Source organism: Pseudophryne corroboree, chromosome 3 (genome assembly GCF_028390025.1).
Source record: "Pseudophryne corroboree isolate aPseCor3 chromosome 3, aPseCor3.hap2, whole genome shotgun sequence".
Classification (NCBI taxonomy): Eukaryota; Metazoa; Chordata; class Amphibia; order Anura; family Myobatrachidae; genus Pseudophryne; species Pseudophryne corroboree.
In genome coordinates, this window is record NC_086446.1 from 272,046,213 (window position 1) to 272,071,164 (window position 24,952).

The 24,952-nt window shown below is 45.3% G+C and overlaps 1 protein-coding gene across 5 annotated transcripts in view; it reads left to right on the top strand.

The window, feature by feature from the left end:
* LOC135055262 (cytochrome c oxidase subunit 4 isoform 2, mitochondrial) overlaps positions 1-24,344 on the top strand; it is a 178,739-nt gene extending 154,395 nt beyond the window's left edge. For 3 of the 5 annotated variants that reach the window (XM_063959098.1, XM_063959101.1, XM_063959099.1), the window contains exons 2-5: positions 8,691-8,787; positions 15,866-16,024; positions 23,867-23,998; positions 24,089-24,344. In XM_063959098.1, the coding sequence (XP_063815168.1) occupies positions 8,691-8,787; positions 15,866-16,024; positions 23,867-23,998; positions 24,089-24,225 (525 nt within the window). In that variant the 3' untranslated portion in view covers positions 24,226-24,344. Of the gene's footprint in view, positions 1-7,716; positions 7,821-8,690; positions 8,788-15,865; positions 16,025-23,866; positions 23,999-24,088 lie in introns of those variants that run through there. The other 2 variants (XM_063959100.1, XM_063959102.1) reach the window with 2 other exon arrangements.
* Positions 24,345-24,952: the final 608 nt, after the last annotated feature.

Consider the following 24,952-nt stretch of genomic DNA (forward strand, 5'->3'; position numbering starts at 1 on the left):
TACCAAACGACGGGATCCCGAATTCCGGGGTTCGAATTTCAATCACTCCTACGTTCGCTCACTCAAGTACACTTTGTCTTTTCTGTACAGAAAATTATGATTAATTCAGATAAGCAGCTTTTCCCCCAGAGGTAATACAGTTTGAACAAGAAGTTTTATACTAATCTTTGGAAACCGAGCAGTTTTCTGCTATTGTAGCGTGGCTACTGTCCCACCTTTAAACTAAACGACACTATTGTGTAATTTGTACTTAGCGCCCGTATTCTTACGCACTTTGCGTAAACACGCGATCGTGCGTGTCTCTTACGCTGCGTGCGCAGTCCTGTACTTTGTCCGAGACGCGTGTACAAAACCGTACGTCCGCAATAGCACAAATCCCACAACTTCTATAAATGTGAGCAATATTAACTATAATCGCTCACTAAACACAACACCGTTTCTTTCTGTATAAACCTTTACAACTAGGCCAGACTGCGTTTGTGTCTTACACTTACTTCCTTAAACATTTATTTTTAGTTTTAACAAAATAGCAACAAATGTATTTGGTTTCACACAGATCTAAATGAATCTAGCAATTTGAGTGTTATGGCAACAATGTGAGAGGGTGTACAGAGTATGGGTGCCTTTGTTATGTACGCTTTTGGTGCCAGAAAAAAAATTCAGACTTTTAAATAGCTTTTTTCCTGTTTACTTTACGGGTTTTACCAGCATCCCTACAAACCATACAGAGCAGACGTCATCTAATCAGCAAACAAGTAGGGTTTTCCGTGCATCCACCGACCAAGAAAAGGTTACGTAGGATACTTTCTGTCTGCCCTTTTGCTGATAGATTAAGTCTGCTGTGACCTGTTAGGCTGTGGGTATGTGGAAAACCGGACGACGCCCCCAATTGATAATGCTGATTTATCAACAGGAATGAAAAGCTATACCTTATACACACTTTAAATACACTTTACCATGGAGTCACTGCGGCCGCTAAACTTAATACACACTCTATGCACCTTTTACGCTGTTAGCGTACAGAGTCCCGTACCGTGTACGGACTTTGCGTACAAACGCCGCGCTGACGGTACAAAGTACACACCCAATTAATAGACTTTAAACCTTATACAGCAATGCAATGCGATACTAATACACTTTAAACCTTAGCAGGGAAAGGAAGACACAACACCAGACTGTAGTTAAACCACTGGGTTCCGACACCACAACGTATTATTGCTGAAAGGGGGTTACAATACAATACAACAGAATAATGGCTACAATCAATGGTACATATGTGAGTGGATTCGCCGCGCTACCCAGATCTGGTCCTCGGTCATCTGATAGATAACTTTGTGAGTCTTGTGTCAGACCAGGCCTGCAGCAGGCTCTCTTTATACAATTCTTCCAAAACTTAACACAATGGATACTGTAATCTCTTTGTCCATTGGACACAGGTATGGTCATTTACAGTACAGGAGAGGTCATAGGTCGGTTTGAATAGATGGGCGATGTCTGTTCCAACTGCTCTTGTGGGTGGTCTCCTCTGGATTCCCGCCGCATACATAATGTACAGTAAATACAGTTTATATCTATATTCTGCTCCTGCACATAACTATCCGCAGGAACATGCGATCTTCCTCAAACCAACACCGGAATATTACCCTTAAAATACCCTGCAGCTGGATACCAAACACCACCTTATAACCTTGTTCTGTCCCCTCCTATCCTGTAAAGGTGAATCCCTTTGTTCTGAAACCATTTAAACCGCTGTAACTTGCTGCTGTGGTGCAGGGAGGCTATGTGTAAAATGTGCACTATTTGGATTAAATATGTAATGTGTTTTGATGACACTTCCATGCGTTCACAAACTCTACCGTAAATACTCATACCACGCGCTAATACGCAGGTCCGCGGGAGCGACCATGCGCACGCACGGCAGAGCAAGTACGCGCACGGAGGCCATCTGTGTGTAGTTTGTACGTAATGTATGTACTGCAATATTTTTCGACTTTGACACAACTCCATCTCTTCTCTACAATGTGCCACAGCCCTGAATTTCAGATTTTATTTTCTTCTACGAAGTAATACAGCATAAACATTTTTCAATGGTTTAAGACCGGTTTAGAGTATACATAATTTTTCTTCTGTGTCCATGTAAAGAACCTGTATAATTCATGAGTGTCCCAGTTTAATGGTATGGTAAGCCTACCTGCATACCACGGAACAGGACAGTTGGCACACAGCAGAGCAGAAACTGATCAACCTGACTGACTTCAAGGGCAACGCCCTTAGTGCCTTCGTAGCAGAGGTTTGGGCTGGTGATGTTCAAACTTCAATATCTAGTTTTTTTTATTTTTAATGCAATATTCATGCACATTGTACTAACTATATACCCCCACACACAATAGCATTAATTGTATTATTTATCCTCTACCTACAAAATCAATCAGTAGTGCAAAAGTTCTTAATCAACACTTGTTAAAACGACATAAAGCCTGCATGCTACGTGGTGTTTTTCCTAATATGTATGCTAGAAATTTTTTTATTTATGTGCTTGACTTTAATGCAGAAATATGTGGGGATAATATGGTAGCCCCTGAAGGCATACCATCTACTGTATCAAATGAAGGGACTCAATGACGCCAGGAGTGTGATCTGTGCATTAGAATTATCTCTGGATACTTCTTTACTATAGGGTTATTTGGTTATCACCAGTCAATAAATACTAAGGGGCCACATTTTCCCCTTTCACATCTCCAATGCCAGATCCCACCCGTGAATTGGAAACTGGTCCTTCCCAGGTGGGATCCGGCATTGTAGACTCCTACCCCTTTCGCTGGCTTCCAGGCCTGGCAATATGCCGGGTCAGTTGCCATAGTGGTGGGAGGGGTGGAGGTGGCGCTGGGAGATGAGTTCCATCTCTGCGCCGCCTCTCCCTATCTAGTAAATGGGTGAATCCGTTATGCAGCCACTGGCCCGGTATTCAACCCGGGAATAACACTGCTTATAACTTGGGTTGAATTACTGGGTCAGGCAATATGCCGGGTTGATACCGGGTTATTTGTGCGGTGTGAAAGGGGTAATTGTTTCAAATCTGGGATAAATTACGGAGCTTCAGTCTCAGCCTGTTGCACTTGCTTTCAATGTCCCTTATTATTGGCATAAATCAGTAAGTATGAAGGGCCATAGCTGAAGACTTGGTGGGCTTGTACGCCACCATTTAATAAAAACACAACACATACTAACACCACCACATACTACTAATACTAGAATATATCTACACCTAGTGACGCCACATACAACTACACTAATACTTTCATTACACTATACTACTCTTACACATGCACACTAACACATGCTACATCCGCACACTAAAAGCAATGCTGCTACTGCTTAATATACGTCCCATCACATGCTGCAAGCCACATACCAATTCAGTTTCATACATGCTAATGCCTTTGTAGAGATTCTAGGTACAGCATATTATGACAAAACACGAGTTATGTTTTTCCTTTAGTGGGAAGTTAAGTCTGCCCCAGCCCCTCGCAGCTCAATAGAATGTTACTGCCACTCAGGAGTTTTAGTGTTACTCACTAGACTGTATAGTGGGGTACACACGGAGAGATGTGTGCTTTAATTTCTAAGCAATCTGAGTAGATTGCTGAGAAATTAAGCACGGATCTCTCTGTGTGTATGCCCATAGCTATAGTGATGAGTGGCCCCGCGTGTCTCTATCACCGGTACTAGATTATGCAGGAACAATCTAGTCAGGTCGCTCACTTCACCGCTGTGTGAAGTGAGTGCCCCCCCCCTGCGCTGAGTGCTGAGCAGGGGGAGAGAGAGATTCTCCCACTCCCCCCCCCCCCCCCCCCCCCCCCCTTTCCCCCCCCATCCTGTATACTGAGAACATCGTAAACAAGGCTTCTTGTATGTGGTCACATGTTAATTGCTTGGATCTGTGAAGCTGGCACTGGACACAGCAGGGATAAACAGACTGCCATCTACCAAAAGGTGCCTTCAGGTTGCAGACCAAACCAGGTTCTGTTCTTGGCATAAAGTCTATATGCAGGTTAGGTGTGATCTGGATTTCGCCAGGACTTGCGGTTTTGGAGAAATAAGAGGGTAAATGTATTAAGCAGTGAAAAGAGTGAAGAAGTGAGCCAGTGGAGAAGTTGCTAATTGCAACCAATCAGCTGCTCTGTATAATTTTATAGTATGCAAATTATAAATGTGACTTCACAGGGGATATTATGTACAGTTATTTGTACTTAAGTTAACAACTAAGTGGTCAGTCCTAGCATGAACCATGATTTAATTAACTGGTTAGCCAGTCAGACTAATGGGACCCATATAGTACATCTGCAATTGGGGCCCTGAGCTGCTGTCCGTTGAGCCCGCATATTAAGATGGCCCTGTAAAAGAGCCTAACATGCAGAGTACGGAAAGGGAGGGCATTATAGAAACTTTGAAATGGATAGCATTATAACAAGGTACGGGAGGGATACATTCTTCAAAGGAAGAGAAGTGTTGTAACACGAGGGCATGCGCTGACACTTGGAGGGAGGGAAGGAGGCTCAATGTAAACGTGTAGAAAAATTACTTCACTGCATGTGGAATTAAAACATGCTCGTGATAAAACCTAAGAATAACCTTACGAAGAACTAGCAATCAAATAGGGTTTGAGGTTATAATAATGCTACAAAATGGACAGACGTGGTGGTCCAATTGGTTTTTATCTGCCATCAAATCCTATGTTCCGATGTTAAAATTCAGCATGTTGGAAATCCTCACTGCCAATTCTGACCCAAAAGTAATCGGAATCAGCAAGTCTGGGATTTTAACATGTAAGATTTTGCTAAGCCCCCGACGAAGCAGACAGGAATGGCATCAAGGAATTGCTATGTAGATGTTTAGCCCACTTTAGATATGACTTTATGATGGTGGGAGAAAAGCGGATAAAAAGGGATGGGATTATTTTTCTTGTAACGGACTTTGGTGCTCAGTCTAATTGAGACTTCACCACTATTACCCACTATGCCCCCAGCACAGAACAGCCTGCATTTTCTGCAATTCCTTTCCCCCCTTTCCCAACACATTTGTGTATGTAACCTGTAAACATTTTATTTTTATAATTTTATTTTTCTTTAACACTTCTGTAAGTAAGCACTGGTATTTCATAAAGGGTTCTTTATTATCTCATGTTCCAGAGACCAATCTTGGAAAGCTATTAACCTTAGTGATTTATAACTATTAAACTCTAGAAGCAGGGGAGACCAAACTAACTGCTAGTTTGTTTCTGTACCTGCACAATTGTGATAGTTTTAGGCTACCTGTGGCTCCTTTGAAATTGCTAAGGGATGTGGCAGTAAATGGAATGGTATAATGGGCAGATATAATATTCAATGTATTACATTTCGCTCTGTCCTCCTTGCAGCAGGACTTGGATCTGTGTGACTGCAGCCCTGACGCTAGCCTAGTGACAAAATCAAAGTGAATCAAATCACTGCCTCTCTGGCCATAGTCGGAATGCAAATATTAGGGATGTGTACTGGGATCTCAGACAGCCTTGTACTCCATCATACCCACATGCTACTGTCACATACAGCACCACTCCCTAATACAAGTACACTAAGGTCTATTCATGAAGCAGTGGAGAAGTTGCCCATGGCAACCAATCGGCATTGAAGTAACACTGTATAATTTGCATACTATTCAATTGTACGGAGCAGCTGATTGGGTGTCATGGGCATCTTCTCCACAGACTCTCACTTCTCACTTTTTTCGGTGCTTCATGAATAGACCCCTAAATGCTTAGACAACCCCAGTGAAGGTTTATCCTGTGTAAAAACCTACAACCGTTTTTTCTTTTCCTGTTGATAGCGTGACGTATCTTTTAGACTTATCTTCCTGGCAGCTACTAAAATTCATGCCCTTCTTTCCCGCCTTAAACTGTAACATGCTCTTCTCCAGCCTTCACAACACCTGACTCGAACCTTTCGTCTGTCCTTAACTTCGCTGCCCACCTCATTTTGCTCTGCTGCCCTGGTCTGCCAGTCACTTCACTGACTTCCTATATCATTAAACTAAAACTCTAACTTCACTGCTCCTTACTACATCCACACTACCTCCCTCAGTGTTCTAATTGTCGTCTCGCCTCACTAATCCCCATTGCCCACTCTCGAATTCAGGAATTCTCTCAGGCTGCTCTTAACCTTTTGAATGCGCTACTTTGCTGCATAAGACTCCTCCAGCTTCCCAGGCTTCAAATGTGACCCCCTTTTTTTTATTTCATTTTATTTTTTTGCTTGGTGTGTGGGTTTTTTCTTGTCCATCTTAAACCCGCACAAGTACAAAAGCATCGCACAGTGGCAATGTTTTTGTACTGTAAGAGTAGCTCCCAGCCAGCGCAGCTCCTGCACGCTGGTAGAGAGCCACTCGTCGCTGCCCGGGTCCCAGCGGCTGCGTGTGGTGTCATGCACAGTAAATGTACAGCAGCGAACAGGTCTGAATTAGCCCCATTGACCGTAAGCTCATGAGTCTGATTCTTTTCTATTTGTCTTCTCTATATGTTAACTACTCGCTAATTATGTATTTCTGATTTTATATACGGTCTGTACTTGTGTATTGTGTTATCACCTTGTGACAGGTTTTATCTGTTACTACAGTATAAAAAGTTTCTTCATATAGGACGTCTGTCTTTTTTATTTTTTATTTTTTTTTTTAGTGAAGGTAAAAATGCCGCAAAATTTCTTTCGTTGTAGATTGGTGCAACCTACATTCCAGGATGCAGAATAGTTAAAGCCAGGATGTAGTCCCACTACATTGTATAATCTTGTATTCTAACACTGATGAAGATTAACCCTCAGGCAGGCGCCGCAAAGCTGTTCTCGCTCCCCTCTCCACCCCAAACGGGCGCATGGGCCTGTCCCTCCTAGTACCTTCCTATCTCAAGGTGCTGTTTGAAACCCCCCTAGTCAGTTTTCCCGCCGCCTGTGTGGAGTGCAGTAGTGACCATCCTGGCCTCTGAGGCGCACTGCAACCAAACTCCTCCGACTTTTGAAGGTTCGTTTTTCCTTTATATTTTCAACGGTTTTGCTCATTTTATGAATGAAAATTACAAAGGTTGTGGATATTTTGTGTAAACATGTAGGTTTGTCCAAGGTGGCCTCCTCAGGCACACTGCGCCCAAACTTATTCTCATGTTCGTGTGTTCTCTTTTGCTTCAGATTTTCTTCTGTAATGGCCCATAAACCTACAATTTCTCTTTGTATGTCCTAATGAAGGTCACTGATCACTTTAAGAGAGTTAATTAGGTGCTAATGACTATTTTCTAGCAGGCGCCTGTCAGGCGCACTACACCTGAACCCGGGAATCCCAGAGGAGCGCCTAATGAAGGGTTAACATGAGTATCATGTAAAGTGAACAAATTAATCTGTTACACACATTGATTAGATCATGTCTAAATGTAGAGAATTTACCTTAACGGTTTAGAGCTTGACCTCTCATCTGAACACACACTATCTTTAAATTAACTTTTGTTTGAAAAACACTGATGGAATACGGGAACACGGAGAGCACATTAGGACAAAGAATTAATTCTTACTGCTTCATTAAGTAAGAACAGAATCTGAAGAGGAGAGCTTGAACACAAGTGTGAAAGTGGTCTTTATATGCAGAAATATCCAACTCTGAGTTCCTGCAGCTAGCAGGTTAACTGGGGTGGATTAAGGCGTCCTTTGCTCTCTCTCTTTATCCCATAATGCCCTGCGCCTGGCTGTGCTCCCAGATATTCAGTCTCTCTCCATTTTACAAACTGTGCAGCTCGGATCTCTGTTACTGTGAGTACTCAGGGCGTAAGGCCTAGGGACGTCTGCTCTGTGTTCTCTAAATGTGGGGTGAAGATGGACCATTATCTATCTATATGTGGGGTGGAGGGTTTGGGGGTGTTTAGTGAGACATCTGCAGCTCTGTTTAGGACCCCAAGCTGAGTTGCTGAGGAAGGGAAGCCCTCGACAATCTGCTGGCTACACACAATCGGCCTTCTGTGCTCAAACCTTTTCTTCTTATAATCTCTGCCAAAGAAGAGGCCCCCAAAGCGATAAACCTGCTAGCTCATCGCATGTTCCTAGCAACATTTTCTTTTTTTGTTAACAGTAGACCGTATTGTCTTACCTTTATGAACTACTCTGAAGGGAGCATGTTGCTGATGTTGCATACAGTATCTAATGTGTCAATTGGTATGCATCTCCATATAGAAGACTTGAATACAATGCAAATACATAAGGGATGAAATTAATGCTTCAGGGAGCTTACAATGTGACTAAGTGTGTGAAGACAAAACTGTATTAAAGTTGCTCAACATATTACATACAGAGGTTAAAGTAAGACATTCTGTCCTTACTCCGCTCCCAGAGGTCAGAGCGATACATTTCCACACAGGTGCCAACTGTCCCAAACGGTGCATACACAGCGCCACTCTCTGGCAGAGTGCTGTCTTCTGACACCAGCTGCCTGCACCAATTAGCGTGTCCCAAACTCTCTTGTAAAGGAACACTAGTGAGAAAACCACTTCAGATAGATCAGATTGTTAAGGTACATAATGTAGCTGCATTTAAACATGTTTGTGGTAATTATGTGCCAATTTCTGAAGTGTTATTTTGGTAGAACGTGTGAAATAATACTGAGCAACGTATGTTTTTCTATTTTAGATGTTATCAGTTATCACTCAAAGGTCGCCGCTCTTGGCCAAAATTAGGATTCTGGGAGCCGTTAGTGTCAGAGCAGCCCACAGCCACGGGGACCACGGTAGGTCTTTGTTATCAAACGACATGGATCAAGGTTAGGGTTACTATTTATAGGACAATACAAGATGATGACAAGCGCAAGATGTAAAGAACGAAGGAAGGGTTACCTGTAATTAGACCCTGGCAGGGAGGACTAGGAGTCTCATTCAAAATGACATGCAGGATTAGGCTAACCTGTAAACAAAACAAATGAGGTATGGCGGGCACAAAACGACTTTCCTGTCATAAGATACAGGAAGTGAGGATGCAATGAGCGAAGGAGGACCTGGCACAAAGTAAGTATTGCATGCGTAATGTGTTTTGGCTGAAAAATAAAACCTTTTTCTACTGCACGTGATGTAAGAAATGGAATTTCACAGTATAAGTAACTTGCACCTTCAGCCCTTACCCCTGAGCGTAGGGGTGGGTGGTAAGCAAGAGCAAACTATGCTTAGCAGCATGTAGGTCTCTGTTGCCCACTCGGCGCAGGCAGCATCTCCTAGATGTTTGTTTGGGTGGTGGATCTGCGTGGCTCTTGCAGGCCTGAGGTAAAGGTCAGGAAAGCGTTTTATAGAGGAAGCATTTGTGGGTAGACTTTACCACTGTATAATGTATATAGATCTTTCTAGGAAGGTATAACTTATCTCTAGTCGGGCACTGGATGAAGTTGGGTACACACCTATTCAATCGACTGCCTGATCACCCAATATTGGCCCTCATTCCAAGTTCGCTCGCAAGCTGCTTTTAGCAGCTTTACACACGCTAAGCCGCCGCCTACTGGGAGTGAATCTTAGCTTATCAAAATTGCGAACGAAAGATTCGCAATATTGCGTAAAGACTTCTCTGTGCAGTTTCTGAGTAGCTCGAGACTTACTCTTCCAGTGCGATCAGTTCAGTGCTTGTCGTTCCTGGTTTGACGTCACAAACACACCCAGCGTTCGCCCAGACACTCCTCCGTTTCTCCAGCCACTCTCGCGTTTTTCCCAGAAACGGCAGCGTTTTTTCACACACTCCCATAAAACGGCCAGTTTCCGCCCAGAAACACCCACTTCCTGTCAATCACATTACGATCACCAGAACGAAGAAAAAAACCTTGTAATGCCGTGAGTAAAATTCCTAACTGCATAGCAAATTTACTTGGCGCAGTCGCACTGCGGACATTGCGCATGCGCATTAGCGACTAATCGCTCCGTTGCGAGAAAAAAATAACGAGCGAACAACTCTGAATGACCACCATTGTGTGATCAGGCTGACTATTGTATAAGTGTTTATGCAGGAGTGTTAGCCCAGAGGTTCTCAAACGAAGTCATCAAGGCAACCCCAACAGTGCAAGTTTTAAGTATATCCATGCTTGGATACAAGTGACTAAATTAGCACCTCAGTCAATTTGAATTTAACCATATGTGCTGAGCCATGGATATACCTAAAAACCTGGACTGTTGGGGTGCCTTGAGGACCCTGTTTACCTCTGTTAGCCAATGAACTGCTTACAATGCTCCTGCAACAGTCTGGTTTGGTAGGTCCCATCTTATGTGTCTAATATATTATATTTTAGATGCTGATCTTCCGATCTCATAGAAGGCCATACAGACTGAGCACAGTGTTATGGTGCTAACTGGGTCAAGCTGGGTACACCGTTCTTGGCTGATCGGGATCATCTTACCCGATTAGCTGAGTGATCGCAAAGTGTGTAACCAGCTTGAAGCCGTGTTGGTGCGACATGTCGCTTCCATCGCTCGGTGTGTACCCAGGATTGCACGCTCCCTCGGTCACATGCGACGGACACTTGGTTTGATGTGCTGCACATCAAACCAAGCATCCTTGTAAGCAACCTGGTGCCTGTTGTACAGTGTGTACGCCCGTCCGGATGACAGATATGTTGGACCAACTCCCTAGATTGGAGTGGCATGAAGGTTGTTAGAGTGTACAGGAACGGCGATAAATCACTAGAGACCTAACCATTCAACAAATCATTAGGTCGTTGGCAAGATTGCAGTGTGTATGTTCAATTTGGTCTGTTCTGGGCTCAAGGGAAACTGTCTGCAATTTATGTACGTCTGGAAGTTGTTCCAGGGTGTACCCAGCTTTAGTATCAAAAGATGCCTTTTTTCCTGTTGTATCTCTTTCTAGTTGTCTCCAGTAATCTCTTTAGCAGCAGTTTCTATGTAGTAGCTGCTACGGTTTTTCCTTTACCGCTCAGACTCCTGTCAACTCTTTGAGGTCAATTTTTAACTGGACATGAATTGTGTGTTCATGCTGCAGAAGTTATATGAATGTGATTTGTGATGGATACCCCTGTGTATCAAACTCTGAAAAGCAAAGCTCTGCTCTGGAATCTGACACCGTGCGCATGGGCAATGGTCACTTCCTCTGGAGGAGGCTTTCACAAACATGAGACTCCTCCAAAATGCTGGGGAAGAAACTCAAAGGGACAGCAGATGGCATTCATGCTGTCCCTATGGGTTACGTTTGGTACATAGTGAAGATGTTTTTATTCAAAATGAAAATATCCATTGTGATATTTTTAATTGCAGCTGTGCTACAATTATTAATACATAGGCCCCATAGTCTTACATTTTGGTTCCAGTGAGAAAACACTAATCGCAAATTAAATCTATGAATGTAGTGCAATGGTAAGATCAAGGGGGTTATTCGGAGTTTAAAAAAAAAAAAAGTTAGCATTTGGGTAAAACAATGTTTCACTGCAGGTGGGGCTTATGTAACATGTGCAGAGTAATGCTAGCCATACATCATACTATGATCTCGGCCGGGCATGTAATAGATTGTATGGTACTTTAGCACTGTATGATCTATCGAACCTTCGCAATTGCTGGTGGTGGGGATCGACTGATCATATGTGCAGCACATATGATCAGTTGATGTGATGTGTGACCCATTACATCTTATTTGCACCCAAAACATGCACAATGTGCATGCGATGGGTCGAGTGACGGGTCGATATCATCAGCAACGTGCGGTGAGTTCAATGGCTGGGGAGGCACTGGCTTCTCCAGTACATCCCCATCAGCCTGTGTGTAGCGCCTATGGCGGGAGACTGCAGCAGGCATTGACGCTGTGGAAGCTGCTACCTGAAAGGAGGAGGACTGCGCCGGCCTCCGCTGCACAATGCACTCCCAGCCATAGGCGTGCGCAGCTAAATTTATTAGGGGGTGCACCACAGGAAGGGTGTATCTAGCACCACCCAGGGGCGTGTCACTGTCTATCACTATTTTACATTCACTCAGTAAAATCACATGGCTTAATCTAACTTCTCCCTAGTTCCTAATAATAAAGTAGATATAATACACCCCAGAGAAATAAAATGAAACATAATGGTGCAACCACCGGCCAGTACGGACTGTCCACTACGGATAACCCTGAGTTCTAGCTGCTGCTGCCCCCTATCTATGCTTACACTTTCCCCAACCTATCCCTGACCCAGTGGTGGAATTAGAGAGTTGTGGGTCTAAGTGCATATGCATCCGCACCCCGAGCACCTACACCCTTATTTTGAGCTGGCCACTCTGAAAACTACAGGATATTTAGGGGGCAAAACATTTGAGTTTTAATATAACACGAGTAAAGTTTAAAATTTACACACGTGCTATCAGAGCCACATTTGCCTTTTCCTATACCATCAGACCCCTCCTCCGCAGGACACCAGCATTTGTCACACATGTCCCCATGCTCACCAGCTACTGACAGTAGTGCCCCTTATTCACATTACGCCACACTGTAGGAGCCGAAATTCACATTACGCCACACGGTAGGAGCCCGCACACAGGTTCACCAACACCTGGCCACTGCTGCTCAATCCACTTCACAGCTGCAGGCCAGCTGAGGATGCTGAAAATGAAGACCACAGAGCAACGCTGGGTCCTGACTGTTACTGCCGGCTACAGTCCAGCACTGAGCTCAATCATAGCTGCATGGGGAGGGCTGACAGCAGCAGCCTTGTCCATGCAGCTGCAATAAAAAAATAAAGTTCAACTGAACGACCTGGGGGCACATACCTATGTGACATCCCCCCCCCCAAATCTGCCACTGTCTCCAGTACACACAGCATAGATTATATTATGCACAGTCTCCCCATAACGCACCCATACTGTATTACATTATACACCGCCCCCCCCCCCTTACCATAGCACACGTTTGTTTACATTATTCACAACCTCCCCCTCCGCATTGCACACCCATACTATATTTCATTATACACAGCCCCTCTCCCCGTAGCACACACATACTACATTACATTATAGACAGCCTCCCCTCCCCATAGCACATCCATTGTATATTATAATATATCCAGCCCCCCTCCCCCATAGCACACCCATGCAACATTATACACAGCCCCTCCCCCATAGCACACCCATGCTGCAGTACATTATACACAGCCCCCCCCCCCCCCCCCCCCCAAAAAAAAAAAAAAGCATTATTATAATATATACAGCCCTCACCACATCCAGAAGCCCCTCCCCCACAGGACACCCATGTTACATATACACAGCATCCCCCTCCCTCCTCCATATTACCCCCCAGTAACCACAGCCCCTACCTGGCTTTTTAGTGTAGTCCTGTGAATAGCAGGAAGCCAGCCCGAGACAGACACAGCCAGGAAGTGTATGCAGCCGAGGAGCAGGAAGACGGGGGAGGGCTGACACGCAGCCCACTCTAAGCCTGGTGGGAGGGGGCGGCCAGACACTGTTTCGCAGAGCTCTCTGACTGCCGGGTCCCTCTGCTTCACGGTACAGGCGGCTCAGCATGGACTCAATCGGCACACTTGATGAAGGGGGTACTGAACATTAGGGGTGCCTGAGAGCACTAATCGCACCCTGCTCCTGTCAAAAAGGCTCACATCACCCAGGCCCCAGGAGGAGAGGAGTCGGGGGGAATGAAGAGAGGTGAGCCTTGTTTCGCCACCTCCTATGGGTGATTGGACAGCGGATCCAGCACTGGATCCGTTGTCCAATCACATGTGCCTCGCTGGCAGGGGAAGGCCGCCCCTGTTAACGAGGCACATGTAGAAGTGCCGCTTTGACAAGTTTTTTTCAATGGGCATTTACTGCCCAGTGCTTAGCCCCACCGCCTCTCTATCCCCGTTACCGTTGTCAGCGGGAGGTACTGCTATCAGTGCCTCCCAAACTGCTTTAACGCCTTAAAATGATTAGAATAATGTAAAGACACTTATGACACTATGTGTAATAAGTATCTTCTTTGTATTACTGTAATCATTAATGACAGGGGAGGCACTGCCTCCCCTGACTGCACGTCCCTGGATATCATGTATTCGTACACTATACCTAGTGTATGGCCAGCATTAGATTTGGGTGGCGTGTGTTCAAACTGAAATCTAAATTAAGCATAGCAAAGCCAGTATTTAGCCTGCACAGAAACAATACAACCCACCCAAATCTAAATCTCTCTGCACATGTTACATCTGCCCCCCATCCCTGCAGTGCAGCATGGTTTTGGCCAATTGTTTACTTCTTTGGTTTGCGAACAACTCTGAGGAGCATCTCAAATTATTTATGGTCCATGTGACAGCAAAACCAGAGCTGGAGGCTGCCAATCATAAAATGTGGACAAACAGAAGCAAATCCGGTTTGTCCACATTTTACACAACTTAAATGAACCCTCTCCATTTACTAATTAATGTAGAACATCTTTGTTTTAAACTTCAATTTTAAAATGAATATTCACTTGCTGAATCAAAGTAAAAAGGCTTAAAGCTCAAGGCTACGATATTGCCCACTTTAAATTGGACCCATAATGCAGTAATGGTTACAGGAAAATAAAACAAGGAAGGATGTGGAAGACCTGCAATAAAAACATATGCAGGATGACTTGGTACTGAATTAGATGACTGAAACGTAACACTGATTAAAAATAAAGTTACAAAATAAAGAACATGGAGGCAAATGAGGGAAAATATAATGTGGACTGAAAATAAAAAATAAGGATAAAAACAGTGCAATGAGAATATATTCTACCTCATAGAATGAGGGGAGTATAATACAGAAGACCATTGTTCAGGAGGGTATCCAGATAGTAGTTTACCAAATCTCCCTGTTGACCTATTGGCTGACTGTGATTTAAGTCAACAAGGTTAAAATGTTGGCAGCTTTATTGAAATGGTCGACACTTGGTTTTTCGTTATTTTTTACAGTTCTGCTGCGGGAGGGCCAATAAGACTAAAATGACAACTGTGTTTACCTTTTTGTGTTAACAATTTGAAAGTCTATCTAAATCCCTGTCAACTTAATGTCCATTTTCACCTATTGACTATCAAGCCACACCCATTCAGGAGGGGATAATAGTCTGACCATAAGGGACAAAATAAGTTGCCAGAGTCTAAAATACAAGCCAAGGTGATGTACCACTATGTAAAACGAAAGCTTGATATGACAGGCATTCCTCATAGAGCACAGGGAGTGTTACAAACAAAACAGTACTCCAGCAAAACTCCCACTGAACCACACACTTTACCAATGTAACGTTGGGCAGGGCATTAAGAAGCTGGGGAACTCCATGGTCAGATGGCACGTGAAGGAAGTCATGTAGAACTATGAACCTCCACAGTTACTGGAAAAGCAAAATCTTGGTGAGAGTCACTTGAGGTTATTTTGAAGTAGTAAAATGCAAGAAATCCAAATCTGATTTAGTTTCTCTTCGCTATAGTCTAAACAACCAGATCTAACAATTGCCCCTACTGATGCACGTATGAAGTAATGACCTGGTATTTATGGTGGCAATTTGGTTGTTTGGCGAGGCACCTGAACAACACCCACATGTCAAAATTGCTCACTGATCTGGTTGTTCCGCGGTCATTGTCCTGCATGAAGCCTTTGATCTGCCTCCACTTGGAAAGTCTGAAAAGGTGAAATAATCATTAAAGTAGATGGGATTAACATTTAAACTCATGTAGCGTTTCACCCATAAGGTAGCGGGAAACGAAGATTAATGATTTACAAGTAATTGGGGATATATGACCATTGCAGCGCTAGCTGAGACATCTGTAATTAACTAAAACTAAAATGAAGACCGCTGTGACAAAGTGCATAATGGGAGTTTTGTTTTGCTCCCTCCCCTCCCTTTGACAGATGCCGTGCCATATTACACCAAGCCAGTATATTATGACCATCGTACCATGCCTTTGCCTGAGATCCCATACCGTGAGACTCTGAGCTCACAAGACACAGCTCTGAAGGAAAAAGAGAAGGGGCCTTGGAAGCAGCTGAGCCTGGAAGACAAGATTACACGTAATGTACAGTGTGCACAGGGCCAGACATTCTATTTCCATATCAATGGCTCATATTGCTTTATTTAGGAAATAAGCATTAACATTATCCAATTCAAGACTGAATACAAACAAAAGCCTTTATCTTGTGTTCTGGTATTTCCACATAGTTACTTTTCTTCAGTTGGAACATATCTATGTACTTGAGATAGAGGTGACCAATTCTGCAGCACTCTAGTGGTCTAAAATGAGAACTGCACATATGGCTAGTTTCAGGTGAGAAATTAACCCTTGATAAAGTTTTAAAGGGACCCACTTATTATATATTTGCAGCTATATCCCTGAAAACACTTTGTTTCCGAGAGTTGGCCACAAATATTAAGTATTGCCAAATGTAAGGAGGGGGGACTGCAGCAGGTATCTGAGGATATTGGTCCCTGCTGCTACAGCAATCTGAAGATGGTGGTAGTCTATGGGCCTCACATCGTGATTGTAGCTGGCAGAGGGATCCCCCGGAAGTGGCCTCTGTGCTTGTGCATGTCCCTGCCTATGCTGCAGGGTACATTTAGGGGATAGGATCGCATACTGAAATGCGATCCTGGGTAGCAGTAAGATCTTGGCCAGATCACATTGAATATGCGATCCTTGACAAATGGATCTCTAAGTGGAATTAGCACTCTGCTAGACCAAGAAATGTGTTTTTTTTTTCTTCTTTTTGACGCATAGGGAGATAAGGGTACTAACTAGGGAAGCCAACCCCGGGCCATTTTTTTTTTTTTTTCAATCCTAGGTATCGGGATTGAAAAATGTCTCCGGGATTGGCTTTTAACTATGTGGCAGCCCCCTCGCCCTGCACACAACTCGCCATATACCGGGGGCAGGTGGGGAACATCCTCCGCTCTCTCCTGGCAGCTCCCAGCGGCGTGTGACCCCCCCCCTCACGCGCAGGGGAGCCGGAAAGTGGACGCTCAACGCTGATCCCTCAATCCCCGGGATTGGAGCTTCCAATCCCGGGATTGAATCCCAGCCGTTTTTGGCCCTAAATCCTGGGATCCTGCCGATCCCAGGATTGGCCACCATAGTACTAACAGGTATATTCAGTAAGTGTCCTGATCCATTCCAATATGCATTTGTCGGAATGGATCCAACAAGCGATATTCGGTGAACGGCTGAATCAGACTGTCTGATTTGGCCATTCCCGGTGCGCTGTCGGCAGCGGGGGAGCTGGCGAGGGGGTGCCGGGAGTGAGGAGACTGGACCCACCGCTCAATCCGACTTTAAAAAAAAAAAAAAAAAGTCTGAGATTGTCCAAAAAGGGGCCAAAACCTGTTGGATTTGGCCCCGTTTCCGACAGAAGCACGCGGATCGGCGGCTATTCCGCCGATCCACGTGGTTTCCTACAAGTTGGGAATTCCCGACTTGTCTGAAACTACCCATACTGAATAGGTCGGAACCCCTCCTGACAGAAATCTGTCGGAAGCTGCTGTCTTTCCGACAAGATGGCAGCTTCCAATGGCTATTTAAATACAGCCCTAAGCCTTGGAGAGAGAAAGTTGTTACAGGCGGTTTGTTTGGGGAAAAAAAAATAAGAATTTACTTACCGATAATTCTATTTCTCATAGTCCGTAGTGGATGCTGGGACTCCGTCAGGACCATGGGGAATAGCGGGCTCCGCAGGAGACAGGGCACATCTAAATAAAGCTTTTAGGATCACATGGTGCGTACTGGCTCCTCCCCCTATGACCCTCCTCCAAGCCTCAGTTGGGTACTGTGCCCGGACGAGCGTACACAATAAGGAAGGATCTTGAATCCCGGGTAAGACTCATACCAGCCACACCAATCACACCGTACAACTTGTGATCTGAATCCAGTTAACAGTATGATAACAAAAAACGAAGTAGCCTCTGAAAAGATGGCTCACAACAATCGTAATAACCCGATCTTTGTAACAATAACTATGTACAAGTATTGCAGACAATCCGCACTTGGGATGGGCGCCCAGCATCCACTACGGACTATGAGAAATAGAATTATCGGTAAGTAAATTCTTATTTTCTCTAACGTCCTAGTGGATGCTGGGACTCCGTCAGGACCATGGGGATTATACCAAAGCTCCCAAACGGGCGGGAGAGTGCGGATGACTCTGCAGCACCGAATGAGAGAACTCCAGGTCCTCCTTAGCCAGAGTATCAAATTTGTAAAATTTTACAAACGTGTTCTCCCCTGACCACGTAGCTGCTCGGCAAAGTTGTAATGCCGAGACCCCTCGGGCAGCCGCCCAAGATGAGCCCACTTTCCTTGTGGAGTGGGCCTTTACAGATTTAGGCTGTGGCAGGCCTGCCACAGAATGTGCAAGTTGGATTGTGCTACAGATCCAACGTGCAATCGTCTGTTTAGACGCAGGAGCACCCATCTTGTTGGGTGCATACAATATAAACGAGTCAGATTTTCTGACTCCAGCTGTCCTTGAAATATATATTTTTAATGCTCTGACAACGTCCAGTAACTTGGAGTCCTCCAAGTCGCTAGTAGCCGCAGGCACCACAATAGGCTGGTTCAAGTGAAAAGCCGAAACCACCTTAGGGAGAAAATGAGGACGTGTCCGCAGTTCTGCCCTGTCCGAATGGAAAATCAGATATGGGCTTTTGTATGATAAAGCCGCCAACTCTGAAACTCTCCTGGCTGAAGCCAGGGCCAATAGCATGGTTACCTTCCATGTAAGGTATTTTAAATCTAACGATTTTAGAGGCTCAAACCAATGAGATTTGAGAAAATTCAAAACTACGTTCAAATCCCACGGTGCCACTGGAGGCACTATTGGGGGTTGTATATGTAGTACACCTTTGACAAAAGTTTGTACTTCAGGCACTGATGCCAATTCCTTCTGGAAGAAGATTGATAAGGCCGAAATTTGAACTTTAATGGACCCCAATTTTAGGCCCATAGACCATCCTGCTTGCAGGAAATGTAAGAATCGACCCAATTGAAATTCTTCCGTTGGAGCCTTCTTGGCCTCACACCACGCAACATATTTTCGCCAAATGCGGTGATAATGTTGTACAGTCACTTCCTTTCTAGCCTTAATCAAGGTAGGAATAACTTCCTCTGGAATGCCCTTTTCTTTTAGAATCCGGCGTTCAACCGCCATGCCGTCAAACGCAGACGCGGTAAGTCTTGGAACATACAAGGTCCCTGCTGAAGCAGATCCCTTCTTAGAGGTAGAGGCCATGGATCCTCCGTGAGCATCTCTTGAAGTTCCGGATACCAAGTTCTTCTTGGCCAGTCCGGAGCCACCAGTATTGTTCTTACTCCTCTTTTCCGTATAATTCTCAGTACCTTTGGTATGAGAGGCAGAGGAGGGAACACATACACTGACTGGTACACCCACGGTGTTACCAGAGCGTCCACAGCTATTGCCTGAGGGTCTCTTGACCTGGCGCAATATCTGTCCAATTTTTTGTTGAGGCGAGACGCCATCATGTCCACCTTTGGTCTTTCCCAACGGTTCACAATCATGTGGAAGACTTCTGGATGAAGTCCCCACTCTCCCGGGTGAAGGTCGTGTCTGCTGAGGAAGTCTGCTTCCCAGTTGTCCACTCCCGGGATGAACACTGCTGACAGTGCTATGACATGATTCTCCGCCCAGCGCAGAATCCTTGCAGCTTCTGTCATTGCTCTTCTGCTTCTCGTGCCGCCTTGTCGGTTTACGTGGGCGACTGCCGTGATGTTGTCCGACTGGATCAACACCGGCTGACCCTGAAGCAGCGATTTTGCCAGGCTTAGAGCATTGTAGATCGCTCTTAGCTCCAGTATATTTATGTGAAGGGACGTCTCCAGGTTTGACCACACGCCCTGGAAGTTTCTTCCCTGTGTGACTGCTCCCCAGCCTCGTAGGCTGGCATCCGTAGTCACCAGGACCCAGTCCTGTATGCCGAATCTGCGGCCCTCTAACAGATGGGCACTCTGCAACCACCACAGGAGAGACAACCTTGTTCTTGGTGACAGTGTTATCCGCTGATGCATGTGCAGATGCGATCCGGACCATTTGTCCAGCAGATCCCACTGAAATGTCCGTGCATGGAATCTGCCGAATGGAATCGCTTCGTAAGAAGCCACCATCTTTCCCAGGACTCTTGTGCATTGATGTACTGACACAGTTCCTGGTTTTAGGAGGTTCCTGACAAGTTCGGATAACTCCCTTGCTTTCTCCTCCGGGAGAAACACCTTTTTCTGAACCGTGTCCAGAATCATTCCCAGGAACAGCAGACGAGTTGTCGGGGTCAATTGAGATTTTGGAAGATTCAGAATCCACCCGTGTTGCTGAAGCACTACCTGGGTTAGTGCTACACCGACTTCCAGCTGTTCTCTGGACTTTGCCCTTATCAGGAGATCGTCCAAGTAAGGGATAATTAATACGCCTTTTCTTCGTAGAAGAACCATCATTTCGGTCATTACCTTGGTAAAGACCCGAGGGGCCGTGGACAAACCAAACGGCAGCGTTTGAAACTGATAATGACAGTCTTGTATCACGAACCTGAGATACCCTTGGTGTGAGGGGTAAATTGGGACATGCAGATAAGCATCTTTTATGTCCAGGGACACCATGAAGTCCCCTTCTTCCAGATTCGCTATCACTGCTCTGAGTGACTCCATCTTGAACTTGAATTTCTGTATGTACAGGTTCAAGGATTTCAGGTTTAGAATAGGTCTTACCGAACCGTCCGGCTTCGGTACCACAAATAGTGTGGAATAATACCCCTTTCCCTGTTGTAGGAGGGGTACCTTGACTATCACCTGCTGAGAATACAGCTTGTGAATGGCTTCCAAAACCGACGTCCTTTCTGAGGGAGACGTTGGTAAAGCAGACTTTAGGAACCGGCGAGGGGGAGACCTTTCGAACTCCAACATGTAACCCTGAGATATTATCTGCAGGATCCACGGGTCCACTTGTGAGCGAGCCCACTGATTGCTGAAAATCTTGAGTCGACCCCCCACCGCTCCTGAGTCCGCTTGTAAAGCCCCAGCGTCATGCTGATGGCTTTGTAGAACCCGGGGCGGGCTTCTGGTCCTGGGCAGGGGCTGCTTGCTGCCCTCTCTTACCCTTTCCTCTGCCTCGCGGCAGATAAGACTGTCCTTTTGGTCGCTTGTTTTTATAGGAGCGAAAGGACTGCGGCTGAAAAGACGGTGTCTTTTTCTGTTGGGAGGGGGTCTGAGGTAAAAAAGTGGATTTGCCGGCAGTTGCCGTGGCCACCAGGTCCGAAAGACCGACCCCAAATAATTCCTCTCCTTTATATGGCAATACTTCCATATGCCTTTTGGAATCCGCATCACCTGACCACTGTCGCGTCCATAAACTTCTTCTGGCAGATATGGACATCGCGCTTACTCTTGATGCTAGAGTACAAATATCCCTCTGAGCATCTCGCATATAAAGAAAAGCATCCTTTAATTGCTCTAGAGTCAATAAAATACTGTCCCTATCCAGGGTATCAATATTTTCAGTCAGAGAATCCAACCACACTACCCCAGCACTGCACATCCAGGCTGAGGCTACTGCCGGTCGCAGTATAACACCAGTATGTGTGTGTATATACTCTTCAGTGTAGTTTCCAGCCTCCTATCTGCTGGATCCTTGAGGGCGGCCGTATCAGGAGACGGCAACGCCACTTGCTTTGATAAACGTGTGAGCGCCTTATCCACCCTAGGGGGTGTTTTCCAGCGCGCCCTAACCTCTGGTGGGAAAGGGTATAATGCCAATAACTTCTTGGAAATTAGCAGTTTTCTATCTGGGTTAACCCACGCTTCGTCACACACGTCATTCAATTCCTCTGATTCTGGAAAAGCTGCAAGTAGTTTTTTTCACCCCCCACATAATACCCCTTTTTGAGGTACCAGCAGTATCGGAGATCTGCAAAGCCTCCTTCATTGCCGTGATCATAGAACGTGTGGCCCTATTGGAAAATACGTTTGTTTCTTCACCGTCGACACTAGATTCATCTGTGTCGGTACCCGTGTCGACTGACTGAGGTAAGGGACGTTTTACAGCCCCTGACGGTGTCTGAGACGCCTGAGCCGGTACTAACTGGTTTTCTGGCCGTCTCATTTCGTCAACTGACTTTTGTAATGTGCTAACATTATCACGTAATTCCATAACTAAAGCCATCCATTCCGGTGTCGACTCCCTAGGGGGTGACATCACCATTACCGGCAATTGCTCTGCCTCCACACCAACATCGTCCTCATACATGTCGACACACACGTACCGACACACAGCAGCCACACAGGGAATGCTCTAATCGAAGACAGGACCCTCTTAGCCCTTTGGGGAGACAGAGGGAGAGTTTGCCAGCACACACCAAAAACGCTATAAATGTATATAAACAACCCTAGAAGGTGTTGTTTTTGATATAAGCGCTTTTAATATATCAATATCGCCAAATTATGCCCCCCTTCTCTTTGTTACCCTGTTTCTGTAGTGCAGTGCAGGGGAGAGTCCTGGGAGCCTTCCTCACCAGCGGAGCTGAGCAGGAAAATGGCGCTGAGTGCTGAGGAGAATAAGCTCCGCCCCTTTTTCGGCGGGCCTTTCTCCCGGGTTTTAAGAAAACTGGCCTGGGTTAAATACATACATATAGCCTTAATGGCTATATGTGATGTATTTATTTTGCCACTAAAGGTATTTAATATTGCTGCCCAGGGCGCCCCCAGCAGCGCCCTGCACCCTCCGTGACTGAATCAGTGAGACGTGTAGCAACAATGGCGCACAGCTGCAGTGCTGTGCGCTACCTTCATGAAGACTGAGGAGTCTTCTGCCGCCTGCTTTCCGGACCTCCGTCTTCAGCGTCTGTAAGGGGGATCGGCGGCGCGGCTCCGGGACGAACCCCAGGAGGACCTGTGTTCCGACTCCCTCTGGAGCTAAGTGTCCAGTAGCCTAAGACTCCAATCCATCCTGCACGCAGGTGAGTTGGAAATCTCTCCCCTAAGTCCCTCGATGCAGTGATCCTGTTGCCAGCAGGATTCACTGAGATTTAAACCTAAAAAAACTTTTTCTAAGCAGCTCTTTAGGAGAGCCACCTAGATTGCACCCTTCTCGGACGGGCACAAAAACCTAACTGAGGCTTGGAGGAGGGTCATAGGGGGAGGAGCCAGTACGCACCATGTGATCCTAAAAGCTTTATTTAGATGTGCCCTGTCTCCTGCGGAGCCCGCTATTCCCCATGGTCCTGACTGAGTCCCAGCATCCACTAGGACGTTAGAGAAAGACAGAATGTGATTATTTGGTAGATTATCTCTCTCCACTCTGATCACTTTCCAAGTGTGAACTTAAATGAGCTACCATGTCTAAGTGGTAGAATATTGATTAAGGGCCAGCAATACATTCACTTTGTTTACCAATGTATGTTCCATGTTTCTTTAGCATAAATAAAAGCCTTGCTGAACTGGAGGTGTCCACTGAATGAGTGCTGCTAAAACACCCATACTTTTGATCTATCAGACTGCTTGTATTTAGTTGGCCCAACCTAGAAATTATTGACCTCCGTAGTAAGTCTAAATGAAAGGGGTTTCCCAATTAAGGAAAGCACTATCCTTATCTTGAATGGCCTGAATCTCTACCTGCCTACAATGTTACTCCCTAGAGCTAATTCAGATTATGGTGCTGAAGCTTTGAGTTCAGTCATTATGATATGGAATTTTTTTGCGACCGGAAAGTACCTATAACTATTGAAACTTTTCCTGCCAACGTGTAATCTTACAACTCGCCGCCCCTCCCCCTCCCCCTCCTTCCTTTCCAAACACTAGTGGAAGGGAGGGTCACATTTTAAACTGTAAAAGAACTCTAGTCCTAATTTCTCATTGTCTCCTGCAGTTTACCACATGAAGTTTAACCAGACGTATGCAGATATGAATAAGCCAACAAAAGAGTGGAAGACTGTGTTTGGGGCTGTTTTCTTCTTTTTCGGTCTAACCGGACTGATTGTGTGGTGGCAGAAATTACATGGTGAGTGGTATGGGAAAAAATGGTTATGTAACCCTGTATACAGTAATTGCCCATCCAATAAAACCAAACGCCTCTGTTCTGTTTGTGTAGTGTTCCCACCTCTACCACACACGCTGCAAGATGACTGGAAAGCTATGCAGGTTCGCAGAATGTTGGACATGCGTGTGGGGCCAATCGAGGGCTTCTCCTCAAAGTGGGACTATGAGAAGAATGACTGGAAGAAATAATGGAGAGGAAAATAGAGGAACGCCAGCACACCCGTCCCAACCATCTGCACATGTAACCAGTGTGTCCGTGTACTAGTTCATCAGCAGTCCACAATTAAACTGTCAGTGAATCAACTTTACATGGGTGTGAATGTGTCCTGTCACTACATCCGTTCCATCACAATGTTACACCTGTCCGTATCACATCGTTTTGCATGCAAAAACAGCACAGCAACAAGTATAGGATGAGACATTTTTAATTGTGGCTATACGAACACCTTTTTAATGATGACTTTTTGTGTGCACAGTTGGTGAACCAATGTTAAAGGTAACAACCTGCTGAAGTTGTTCTAATAGAGCTTTAGTGGATGTGGACCGAAGGACATGATACAATGAATAGCCTCCATCCCATTTTGTCGTAGCTGAGTATTACAGCGAGTGTCATCATTATCACGTTTATAAGATGATGCTTCAAAAGAAGGTCACAGAATAGACATACACTTTTGAATGACCGCTAAACCTAATAAAATACTGCCTTACATAAGACTAGTAATAATAAGATTTTACTTACCGATAAATCTATTTCTCGGAGTCCGTAGTGGATGCTGGGGTTCCTGAAAGGACCATGGGGAATAGCGGCTCCGCAGGAGACAGGGCACAAAAAGTAAAGCTTTTCCGATCAGGTGGTGTGCACTGGCTCCTCCCCCTATGACCCTCCTCCAGACTCCAGTTAGGTACTGTGCCCGGA